The sequence below is a fragment of the Panicum hallii genome, chromosome 3 (genome assembly GCF_002211085.1).
Source record: "Panicum hallii strain FIL2 chromosome 3, PHallii_v3.1, whole genome shotgun sequence".
In the NCBI taxonomy this organism is placed as follows: domain Eukaryota; kingdom Viridiplantae; phylum Streptophyta; class Magnoliopsida; order Poales; family Poaceae; genus Panicum; species Panicum hallii.
The window spans coordinates 7778143-7790354 of record NC_038044.1 but is presented as its reverse complement, the minus strand read 5'-3'; the positions used below and the strand labels follow the sequence as shown (position 1 = coordinate 7790354).

General features: G+C 43.5%; 1 protein-coding gene across 3 annotated transcripts; it reads right to left on the bottom strand.

The window, feature by feature from the left end:
* Window positions 1-4095: 4095 nt before the first annotated feature.
* Window positions 4096-11752, bottom strand: LOC112884087 (disease resistance protein RPP13-like). Of its 3 annotated transcripts, XM_025949412.1 has the most exons (11): window positions 11485-11752; window positions 10517-11395; window positions 7877-9914; window positions 6714-6839; window positions 6282-6392; window positions 6012-6191; window positions 5741-5869; window positions 5305-5400; window positions 4853-5035; window positions 4475-4647; window positions 4096-4366 (listed from the first exon to the last, which is right to left on the bottom strand). In XM_025949412.1, exons 2-11 carry the CDS (start codon window positions 11353-11355, stop codon window positions 4252-4254), a joined length of 3990 nt encoding a protein of 1329 aa, XP_025805197.1. In that variant the 5' UTR covers window positions 11356-11395; window positions 11485-11752; the 3' UTR covers window positions 4096-4251. The 3 variants fall into 3 exon arrangements, 2 of the variants coding, with proteins under 2 accessions (XP_025805197.1, XP_025805198.1); XM_025949413.1 differs by lacking the exon at window positions 6282-6392; XR_003227036.1 differs by lacking the exons at window positions 4096-4366; window positions 4475-4647; window positions 4853-5035 and having other exon boundaries at window positions 5374-5400; window positions 5957-6191.
* Between the last annotated feature and the right edge of the window lie 460 nt (window positions 11753-12212).

The window sequence follows — 12212 nt, the reverse complement described above, 5'->3', positions numbered from 1 at the left end:
GTGCGAAATGAATGGAGTGTTGATAAAAGGTGGTAAAAAATATTTCATGACTTTGATTGATGATTGTACTAGATTTTGTTACATCTATTTGTTGAAGTCAAAAGATGAAGCTTTACACTACTTTAAAATCTATAAAGCTGAAGTAGAAAACCAACTTGAGAGAAAGATCAAAAGAGTTAGGTCAGATCGTGGTGGCGAGTATTTCTCAAATTTATTTACTTTATTCTGCGAGGAACATGGTATTATTTATGAGAGGACGCCTCCCTATTCACCTCAGTCAAATGGGGTTGCCGAAAGAAAGAACCGCACTCTAACGGATTTGGTTAACGCCATGTTAGATACAGCGGGACTTTCTAAGGAATGGTGGGGTGAGGCTATATTGACTGCATGTCATGTCCTAAACCGTGTTCCTACAAAGAATAAAGAGATAACTCCATTCGAGGAATGGGAGAAGAAAAGGCCAACACTATCATACTTACGTACATGGGGTTGTTTGGCAAAAGTGAGTGTGCCAATAACCAAGAAACGTAAGCTTGGACCTAAAACTGTGGATTGTATCTTTCTAGGTTATGCTATTCACAGCGTTGGATATAGATTTTTAATAGTGAAATCTGGAGTACCTGACATGCATGTTGGTACTATAATGGAGTCCAGAGATGCTACATTTTTTGAAAACATTTTTCCCATGAGAGATGAAACAAGTTCATCTAGACAAGAGTTCATCGAGGATGATGGCTCTGCTGAGCCGATAGAACACAATGAACATACACTTGTAGAAAATCCTGAGGAGGATAACAATGATGCTCCGAGGAAGAGCAAGAGACAAAGGACTGTAAAGTCTTTTGGTGATGATTTCATTGTATACCTCATAGATGATACACCCAGAACCATTGAAGAGGCATATTCATCTCCTGATGCTGACTATTGGAAGGAAGCAGTAAGGAGTGAGATGGATTCTATTATGTCTAATGGAACCTGGGAGGTCGTTGAACGTCCTTATGGATGTAAACCGGTTGGATGCAAGTGGGTGTTTAAGAAAAAGCTTAGGCCAGATGGTACTATTGAAAAGTACAAGGCTAGGCTTGTGGCCAAGGGTTATACCCAAAAAGAAGGAGAAGATTTCTTTGACACTTATTCACCAGTTGTCCGATTGACCACAATTCGAGTGTTGCTTTCCCTGGCAGCCTCTTATGGTCTTCTCGTTCATCAGATGGACGTTAAGACGGCTTTCCTCAATGGAGAGTTAGAAGAGGAGATCTATATGGATCAGCCGGATGGGTTTGTATTAAAGGGTCAAGAAGGAATGGTTAGTAAGTTGTTAAAATCTTTATATAGTCTCAAGCAAGCGCCTAAGCAGTGGCATGAAAAGTTTGATAGAACTTTGACCTCTGCCGGCTTTGTTGTGAACGAAGCTGACAGATGTGTGTACTATCGCTATGGTGGGGCTGAAGGAGTGATTTTGTGCTTGTATGTGGATGACATACTGATCTTTGGCACTAGCCTTAATGTGATTAAGGAAGTCAAAGAGTTTTTATCTTAAAATTTTGAGATGAAGGATCTGGGAGAAGCTGATGTTATCCTTAATATAAAACTGGTAAAAGAGATCAATGGTGGGGTGATTCTTACACAGTCTCACTATATGGAGAAGGTGTTAAGTCGCTTTGGTTATAGCGACTATAAACCTGTCTCAACACCATATGATGCCAGTTTAATTCTTAGAAAGAACAAAAGGATAGTGCGAGATCAGCTGAGATATTCTCAGATCATTGGTTCATTAATGTATTTAGCGAGCGCTACAAGACCTGACATCTCGTTTGCTGTAAGCAAACTGAGCCGGTTTGTTTCAAACCCGGGAGATGATCATTGGAAGGCTCTTGAAAGAGTAATGCGCTATCTGAAGGGGACAATGAACTATGGAATTCACTACACCGTGTACCCAAGGGTACTAGAAGGGTATAGTGATTCAAATTGGATTTCTGATGCTGATGAGATAAAGGCTACAAGTGGATATGTGTTTACACTTGGTGGTGGAGCTGTTTCCTGGAAGTCTTGCAAGCAGACCATCTTAACGAGGTCAACTATGGAAGCAGAACTCACAGCATTAGATACCGCCACTGTTGAGGCTGAATGGCTTCGTGAGCTCCTTATGGACTTGCCGATAGTTGAAAAACCGTTACCGGCAATCCTAATGAACTGTGACAATCAAACGGTAATTGTCAAGGTGAACAGTTTAAAGGATAACATGAAGTCATCTAGACATGTGAAAAGGCGGTTGAAATCTGTCAGAAAATTGAGAAACTCCGGAGTTATAGCCCTGGACTATGTTCAGACGGCTAAAAATCTGGCAGATCAGTTTACAAAGGGTCTTTCACGAAATGTGATAGATAATGCATCTATGGAATTGGGCTTGAGACCCACGTGAGTCGTTCTTTAGTGGAAACCTGTCCTATGTGATCGGAGATCCCGTGAATTAGGATGGTGAAACAAACTAAAGTCTGACTGTGAGAAGAGAACCTTTGTGAAAAGGGCTCATTCCGTGTATAAGGTGCATTTCTCTTCTAATCTGTATGGCAGGTTGGTCTATACCTTAATGTGTTCTAGGTGGTTTCTATAAAACAAATGAGTTGTTTTCTTGAAACAAAGATGTTGTCCTACAGAACATCTGAAAGGAACACACCTATATGAGTTTGACTACTGGTCATGGTCTATGAGAACTGGGTATTCTCTAAAAACTCAAGAAGGGCCTGGAGTATGACTTATAAGCTCCAAACCGCGGGGATGCTCTTGCAGCCTAGTATCAGTGTAGGGCTCTGGTCAAACTTGTTTGCACAAAACTGGCAATTCAAGGCATAGTCCATTGCACAGTTGTGAATAAGTGTAGCCTTTGTCCTAGATGGAAGTTCAACTTAACAGTCTCTGTCGAATACTGGTATATCAATGAGGGCATTTCTAGTGCGGCTTAAATTTCTTGGTGGGGATTGTTGGAATAATGGGCTTGGCCCATTCATTCTATTGCAATTAAAAGAATTTAAAGCCCACTATTAATGCTAGGGAATCAATGCTTAATTCCGTACCGGGAATTGAGGAGGATCTCAACCGACTTAAAAGGTGGACTTCGTGTACACCGCTTGAGAAGCCGGTAAGAGGAGGATGGTGAACCACACGCGCGCGCGCTCGCTCGCCTCGCCGAGCCGTGGCCGTGGCCGAGGCGCGGCGCGGCGCGGCGCGGCCGGCCGGGCGGTGCGGTGCGGTGCGCGTGCGCGGCCGGACGTGACGTGCGGTGCGGTGCGGTGCGGTGCGGTGCGGTGCGCTGAGATGAGAACGTTTTTGCAGTAAAGAGCATTAAAACAGAGGGTTAATATCGATACTAATGACCAGACATTGAAGACTCTTTACGACGTCCAGGTTCGTTGAACCTGAGGCACATTAACTGCCATTCGTGACGTCCAGGTTCGTTGAATCTGAGGCACATTAAGGCACATTAACTGCCGCTCATCAAAGCCATTCGTGACGTCCAGGTTCGTTGAATCTGAGGCATCTCGAGCCTATATAAGCCAGCACCCTCTCCTCCCATCCTCACTCATCTCAAGCTCTCATTCAGGTACTCCTCTTCAGGAGACCTCTCCCTTCTCCCTCAGCTGCTTTCTACCATCCCCATCGCTAGCACTGCGCGCACAGGTCTAGCGAGAGCAGGGCCTCCGGAACCTCTGCTCGCTGAAGGTCCTGCACGGGACGCGGGCAATTAGGTTTTTGGGGAGCGTCTTGACGCGACTGCTCGCTCCCTGAACGACTCCTTCGTCTACGCTCGTGCGAACGACTACTTCGTCTACTTCCCGGCGTAACCGCTCGTGCGAACGACTACTTCGTCTACTTCCCGGCGTGACCGTTCGTGGGACTGCACTGCGAACATCTTCCTGCAACGACATAGTTCGGCTACTTCAAACAAGGCCAGTCGAATAGCATGTCTATTCCAGCTGGTAACAGCGCAACCGGTGTCTCCGGCACTGGTCCCGCCTTGGGGTACTTACTAAAACTACTCTGGTTTAATTCTTTGTTCATGCTTATTAGTGAGAATAACATGAACACATGCACATATATTATACACACCTTATCACTCATTTATATCATGAAATTGATATTAATATTTGGAATTAAAATATATCGAAAATTGCCTAGATATCTAACAGTGCCAGCCAGCCTACAACCACATTTATTTTGCACCGCTGACCAGCAGGTCACCTCGCTAGCCGATCAGTCTTCCAATGGCTCCAGCACATGAACGGCACCATCGCTCATGCCGAGTGCGATCTGGTTAGGATTCAGCCAGGGATACGCAGAAACAGCCATGGGATACACGACTCCACCTCTGCTAGATATAAAGATGCAACCAGAAGGCAGTAGCAGTAAGATATTGTTGGCCACCAGAATTAAGATCGCCCCAGACTCAACAGAAACTGTTGGAGATGGCACATACCTAGGTATTGAAGAAGGTATATAGGCTGAAGCTGCAATCCTGCATCGTAACCTAAGAGATTCCGCTTCGAATATTCCAATTGCTCCATCGCGGAATCCCGCGTAGACCAAGAGACCGTCGGATGTATATACTGCACTTGAAATTGGAGAAGGGAGTGCATCTCTTGGGGACCACTGCATTATCAAGTAATGTGACTAAGCATCATCGCGATGATCTCAATAGGTACATTTTTAGGATTAGGATGATCATAAATATTATTTCTAATACTTCTAACACAATAATGTAATCTGGTATGTCACCACTCGACGCAAGATTGCATATATGCTAATAATAAGTAATAAATGCAAACATGTTACAAAATGTTCATGAATAACTAACCGAGTGTAGGCATTCAAGCTTCCCATCATAGATCGCCAACTGGCTCTCATGAACTACTAAAAGATGTGTTTGGTCATAGTGAAACTGCACCATTGTATCACCAACTAAAGCAGAACCATTACATGGAGGTCCGATGTATCTTGATTTCTTGTTCTCCCAATCGTCAGTGCTCCAAACACATAGCTGCAAAATTTCATATATTACAAAAAATAACTATTCAGAAACAAGTATAGTTTTAATTCTCACGTCTAAATTTCATATCGAAAAAAATACTTGTCCTTGCAATCAAGATTCCATCTTTAAATTTCTTTGGATAAAAGGATGGCCTAAAATTGTACTGATGCAAAATAAGGAGGTTGAGGCTATGCTCACATGCACAAAGCTTACATTTAACTCGGCCTTCATTTTAATAAACAATCCAAAATAATACTTGATAACATTAGAATTCACACCTGAGCATCAGCGCCTGAAGATACAAGCACGTTCATCGATTGCGAGAATGTCAGTCCAGTTACCTTTTTCTGATGGCCCATAAGCACCCTTTGGACCTACGCAATTCAATCATAATACGTCAATATTTGGCATGTTGATGTTAAATATAAATAAACCTAAGGAATATGGTGTAAGGCAAGAATACAATGTATTTGATGTTCTGTAGCAAAGCACACACGATCAACTAGTAATTAAGTAAAAGCAAGAGGAGGTATGTAGTCTGAAATGACAGCGAGGTATTTCACGAGAGGTACACGGAACTTCCTATAAGTATCATAATACATTGAAAGTGATAGTTTTAATTTGCCCAAGGTGTCACCTATACCCCTTAATGATAGCCAATTCATTAAGGTCATGCAAAGCAGGGGACAACAGAGACTAACCGTTAATACTCACCTCATTAGTGTGGACATCAAAGATTTCAATTGAATAGTCCTCCATCCCAATAGCAATGATGTTATTGTCTTGTGGGTGGACTGCGGTGAAAGTCGAGCCAGGTGAAGGTACCAAGAAAGGAGTGAAGGCCTGTGAGAGATTCACAAAATTAGTGAAGTCAATGAAAGGCCATGGCATAATCATGAAACAAAATTTATTTTACAGAAGCTGTCATACTATGAGAGCTCAATCACGAAGGTAACCGCATATTGGTGACGCTGAAGAAAGGTACCCTGAATGTCTTCGCGTTGAACAGCGTGATTTCGCCTTCAGATGCAGAAATTATATAGCTCTCATTTTTTGATAGGGCAATGCAGCTAGCTACTGCTCCAGTGTTGGCTTCAGTTGTGTCATTTGTCATTAGAATGCCTTCTTCCGGTTGCCACAGTAGAGGTGGAACAGATGTGGTGGGCTAACAAAAAGTTGTGACAGCTTTTAGAAAACAACTAAAAAGAACTACAATGTCAAAATAAAAATAATTCAGTTCTCCCATGCATCTAACCCTGCCACGAGGATTTTTTTCACTGGGCCCCCAATTCCGCAGCATAAGAGTAGCATTGGAGCTGAGAGTGAAAACATAATTCCCCTTATTTGCATACATAAGACGGAGAACCTATGAAGGAGAAAAGAAATAAAAACAGTACTTTATCAGAATTTTGTACTATACTGCTCTGAATCTGACCATAATCTCTTTAATACTGTAGCAGAAAATGAGTATCACATCAAAAGATAATATGAACAAGAAGGACAAATATAAACATTTGCGAAGTAAACACGTGCAAACATCAATTGATATTGTGACCTTCCCTGGCTTAAATAGAATATGAGCTCATATGTTTCAGGTTGATGTTGCATGCTAAATATTTATAAGTTATAACTCAACAAGGGCATACTAATAACAAAAAAAATTAGATGCCAAAATTGGTGAACATACTTTGGTGGAAGATGCTTCTGGATCTGGTGGAATACGCAGTGCTCGAATATGTCTAGAGTCAACAATGTCCGCCGACTTCCAGGCCTTCGGTACGAAGTCAGGGATTCTGCTAGCATTCATACTTGTCTACATTTTGTTCATTATAGTTAGCACATGAACATATTATGCAGCAAATAAACAAAGAAAAAGATTGTGAAAGAGTAGCTGGCCACTCATGTGTGTCATGAGCTTTCTGCAATAGAACTACAATACACACTATCCAAATAGAACAAGGGCGTTCACAATTGTAAGCAAAAGTGGGGTTATTATCCTTCAAATTTTTACGGTCCCTGAGGAGTTATCACATTTTTTTCTATTTGGAGGTGCTGAAAAACTTAATCAAGCTCTTATAGTAACAAACTGCGATTAATGAAGGGCAGCTAATAAGTCATTTGCTTTTCCCACTAGGCTGTCTAAAAAATCCTTCAATAGTTGCATTATTTGTCGTACAGGTGGAGTACAATAGAAGGGAAGAAGGAATGAAGTCAATTCTAGAATATTAGGGTAGCTAGACTTAATTTGCAGGTAGGAGCCAATGACAGAACAGCCGACAGACTAGGAGGAGCTAGATTCGACTCGCAGTTTACCAACGAATTAATCCGATGGAAATTTATTGAGCCCATCAGGGCAGCTCCAGTGTGTGTTTTTTGAGGGTGCTAGAAAGAGAGAGAAAAACGATGCAGAGGGTGCAATGCACTGGAGAGAATCTTGTATGGGATATTATCCTAGCACTTGGAGCCTAATTTTGCACCTGGTTTCTAGAATAAAAAAATATTTGGTGCCTCTACATTTATTGGCCTGCTGCACCTCGGTTTAGACACTGCATGGAGCTGCACGTGGGGATGGTGGGAGAGAATGGAGTTTTTTTTTTTCACTTCCCTACCTGCTACCATGGATCCTACTAGAATTGCTATACGCTAGAGCAAAATTTACCAAGCTACCACCTTCTGTGTGCGTCCTATATTAGCACTACCAATGATGCTATACATTGTGGATGCCCTCACAAGGCAGAGGCAGGAGAGAAGAATCAATAAGAGAAGCAATAATTACTTAAATGGAGCCATCAGCTTTTGTAAACATAAAATTGCTCGGTCAATCAATGTGCATGCATGATCAGTTCGTACCTCTAGGTAGGTTGTGTGCATTTTTTCTTCCAGTGTTGTTCTAAGATTGGGACGTTTGGGATGGACGGCGGCCGTGCGCTCCAAAGCATCCTCCACATCCTCCACATCCAAAATACGGGCACCTTCACAGTTCACTGTCACGGTGACACTCTGGAGTGATGCTCTTCCCAGGCTCTCAAAACCAAGCAACCTGTCAAAACTAAGCAGGGCCGCATCTTTTAGGAGCCGCACATGGACTTGAAACACAAGGGATTCAAGACTTGGCATGATAGCAGATGCAACATTGCCGTTGCTGATGCAATCGCGCAGATCAAACCAGATAGGTGCACCACCGATCTTCAAGATTCTCAACTTTCGAAAGTAGTAGCCAACACCTTGAGCCTTGCAAGGAATCTTTATATTAACTAATTTGGTTGTATCACACAATATCAGTGTGAGGCTACGGAGCTCTGGCAACCTCGCAAGGGTTTCCATGTCCTGCCCTTTAACAGCTTGCACTTTCACAAACAGATAGGAGAGGTTTGGAGCAAGCGATGAATTTATGCACATAGGCAGTCGAGAGAACACGAGGCAGTACAAATGCAGGTATTGGAGATGACGACAGGTGATGAATCCTTTATGACTCGTCATGCTCTTAACAACATATAGCGGTAAGCCCTCAATGTGCATCTTCCGGATATTGTGCAGATTGCCTAGGGACTCCAGCAAAGCTCTCGCCTTGCTCTCATCCCTGACAAAAATTTCAGTCCAGAGCACCCTCAGTTCCCGCAGCATGCCCAGCTCCTTCACAAACTGCATTCTTCTAGCATCATCATAATCATCATTAACAACCGGCCATCTCAGCAGCTCTTGCAACGAGGTCAGTTTACCTATCAAACCATCCGGAATCCTTGTTCCCGGACAAACACGTAGGCAAACCAGTTGCGTTAGCAGTCCTACCTCCTCGGGCAGCTCATTTATGCAGAATCTCGATAAATCCAGTGTCTGCAGAAACTTGAGATATCTCACTTCCCTGGGCAGTTCGAAATTATATGACAATGATGCTAGCCGGAGGTACCTGAGGTGAAGTAAACTCCCAAGATGATCCAGCGTACCTCCGATTACCTTTTCCCCGAAGTCAATATCTAATACACGTAAAACTGGAGTGTATGGGGGTGATGACGGACTAAAATTGCACTCACTGGCAATAAAGGATCTGACTTTATCCACAGCAATATTAGCTAGCAGTTGATCACCTCTGTGCTCTTTGATACCCTGCAGGGCTAACCTGCGAGCAACTGATCTTCCCGGAAGTTTCTGCCGCTCATCCTTGCCATCCAGTACAGTGACAAAATTTTCTTGGCTCGATAATGAACGGACCAAATCAAAAACCATATCGTGAACACAGCAACCACTTACATACCCTTCATCAAATATACCCACTGGCTGGATCATGCTTCTGTTTATCAACTCATTGAAGTACCTCTCCCCGAGCTCAAATAATCCAATGCCTGCTGCTTGTTCCTCATGGACGAAACCTTCAGCTACCCACATCCATATCAAACTATTTTTCCTTATCACTTGATCTTCGTAAAATATGCTTAGGTACAGTAAGCAAGGCTTTAGATGTGAAGGCATATCATAATAGCTGAAAGACAATATCTTTCTAGTATTATCTACATCATCATTGCCTCCCTGCCCAAAACCAATAGAGTTGTAGACGTCAGACCAATCCTCCCATGGTTTACTGGCTAACAAACTGGCCATTGTAATGATAGCTAATGGCACACCACCACATTTCTTCAAAATTTTGTAACACGCCTCAGCAGATGGACTATCAAAGTACTTCCCTTCACCATCAGCTATTCTTGCATACAATAAATTTTCAGAGTTGTCACGAGAAAGTGGTTGTATTTTGTAAGCTTCGTCTGCATGTGCAGCCACTTCACAAATACGAGTTGTTACGACTACTCTACTTCCACAATTACTGTCCTGCAGAGCGCATCTGATGAGTTTCCATGATTCCTTGTCCCATATATCGTCAATAACAATGAAACACCTATACATTCACATGATAGCAAAAGAGCCGTGAGATGGTGATTCAAATTAAGTATAGAAAACCATATGAAAATGGATATGCCAACCATAAGAACAGATAAATGGGCGTTGTCAGCCATAGAAAAAGAGAAGATGCTTCATTCCTATATGAATCACGAAGAAGTATGGAGGAAGAAAAACTAGCAAGAAGAAAAACACAAAGCACCCTAATAAGTTTGGTATAAATTTATTAGCGACAGCAAAACATAGCACTTGTGGTTCGATGCCTCAAACCATTGTAGTAATTATCTTTTTTATTTTAAGTAAAAGTGCAACGAAAATGGCAGACAATATCAATTTATATTTGAAAACAGATTTGTATTTTACACAACCACTTGTATTTTCTTGTTGAAAATACAAAGTTACTTCATCAGCATTTAAATCAACTGCATCATCAATTAATAAGGGCTAGCATAGTAATTTCTAGACATGAGATGGCACGTGCTAGCCGCTTTCAGACTTGGTTTAATAAAATAAAGAAAGAATATATATGCGACTACAAAAAATAAAAGTCACTATATATTAAAAGCATTGGTCGGTGATATGATTATAGTAGTCGTATACCTCTTTTCCTTGACGAATTCCTCAAGTTCTTCCATGAGCTGCTTTTCATCCAGCACCATCAAATCTGAATTGGCATACTTTCCCCTGTCAAGATCAATGAGAATGTCTCTAAGGACTTTCCTCACGTCAGGGTTCCGACCCACCGGAACAAAAGCACTACGCTCGAAATGCAGTTTAAGCTTGTCATAGACAGCTTTGGCAAGAGTGGTCTTGCCCAGCCCTCCGAATCCAACGACCGAGACGACCTTCATCGCCTTCTTACGGGGCATATCAACATCACCCCCTAGGGACAGCATGTTTATGAGCTCATCCCTTGGCCCCTCGATGCCAACAAGCTCCGTTGCCCTTTTGAACAGATTCCGAATTCGAGGATCGATGGTCGTCGCAGCTGCAGGCTTGGCGACAATGCTGTCGACGGTGAACCTACCATGCCTTGCTGCCACCTCGTCAAGCTTCTCGTCGATCTCCTGGATCAGGCAAGAGATCTTTCGGCGAGCCTTGCTCTTCTTGAACAGACCGCCCAACTTCTTCCGGAGGCGCCTGAGCCTGTGTGGGTCGGCAGGCTCTGCGCCATCATCGACGCGCACCAGGAACGTGTCGACGATGTCCTCCATGTCGTAAGATGATTCCCTGACATCGCGCACCCAGAGCTTGACAAGGTCGTCGAGCTGCTCCGGTGGCACGTCGCCGATCTTGCGGAGGACGGCATGCGCAGCCTCGAGCTCCCGTGAGAGAGTCTCGATCTTCTTCCGCACGCCCTTCTGCAGGCCGTACTCCTCCTTGAGCAGCTCGCCCAGCTTGGGAAGCAGGCTCCCCATCGCACCCGTCACCAGCTCCATGCTTGCAACTTGCAAGCTCGACCGGCGATGGGTGGCTCTCCTGCGCACAGCAGCTTGGGAACTCAGTTTGGTAACAATTAACAAGGTGATCGAGGGAACAGCGTGTCGTAGATCGCGAGGAAGGTGCACCTGCCTAGGGCGTGAAGCAGAATGGAGGTCGAGGAAGTGGTGCAGCGGCGCGAGAGCGAGACCTTCAACGCCTCCCGCGGTTCTCCCTGCGGATCCGAACGCTTGCCATCCAGTCCAGCTCCAGCTCTGATGGCACCCCCTCCTGCCTGAAACTCCAGCGCTCCACTTTTAGCAGGAGCAGCAGCAACGCGCAGCGACGACGACGATCCGTGACCGTGGGTCAGTCGTCGCCCATGTGTATTCTGCCTGCGCACGGCGGGGCCAGCGATCAAGCATGGCGCATTGGATGCGCTGCGCTGGGCCGCACTTTCTTCATCATGCAAGTGGACCCCCGGGCGGAGGGAGGGAGGGAGACCGATTTGACTGCAATAATTCAGGAGTCATTGATGGTCATTAATGGTTGTTGCAGTGTTCGTTGCTTTTTTTAAAGGTAATATTTGCCGGGACGTCTACTTATCGCACGTGCGACTAGCCGCTGTATCATCGCACATATGTACTAGAGATAATAATATTCTAGAATAAAATAAAATATTCTAAAATAAGATAAAAATATTTTGGAACAGTTTATTTTGCCTGCAATTTCTGTCTTTGAAATATTATTATCTTTTTTATTTTATTCTGAAATATTTAGTTTTATTTTGAAATATTATTATCTCAACTGATATGTGCGATGATACAACGGCTAGTACACTACGATGCGATGAACAGAAGCCAATTTATGCACCGCT

Coding starts and splice junctions, on each gene's coding strand:
- LOC112884087 (XM_025949412.1), bottom strand. CDS start 11,355: ATGGAGCTGGTGACGGGTGCGATGGGGAGCCTGCTTCCCAAGCTGGGC. Junction 6,393..6,713: donor CAGAAGCATCTTCCACCAAA/GTATGTTCACCA, acceptor TCTCCTTCATAG/GTTCTCCGTCTTATGTATGC. Junction 4,648..4,852: donor AGCTTGAATGCCTACACTCG/GTTAGTTATTCA, acceptor TTGATAATGCAG/TGGTCCCCAAGAGATGCACT.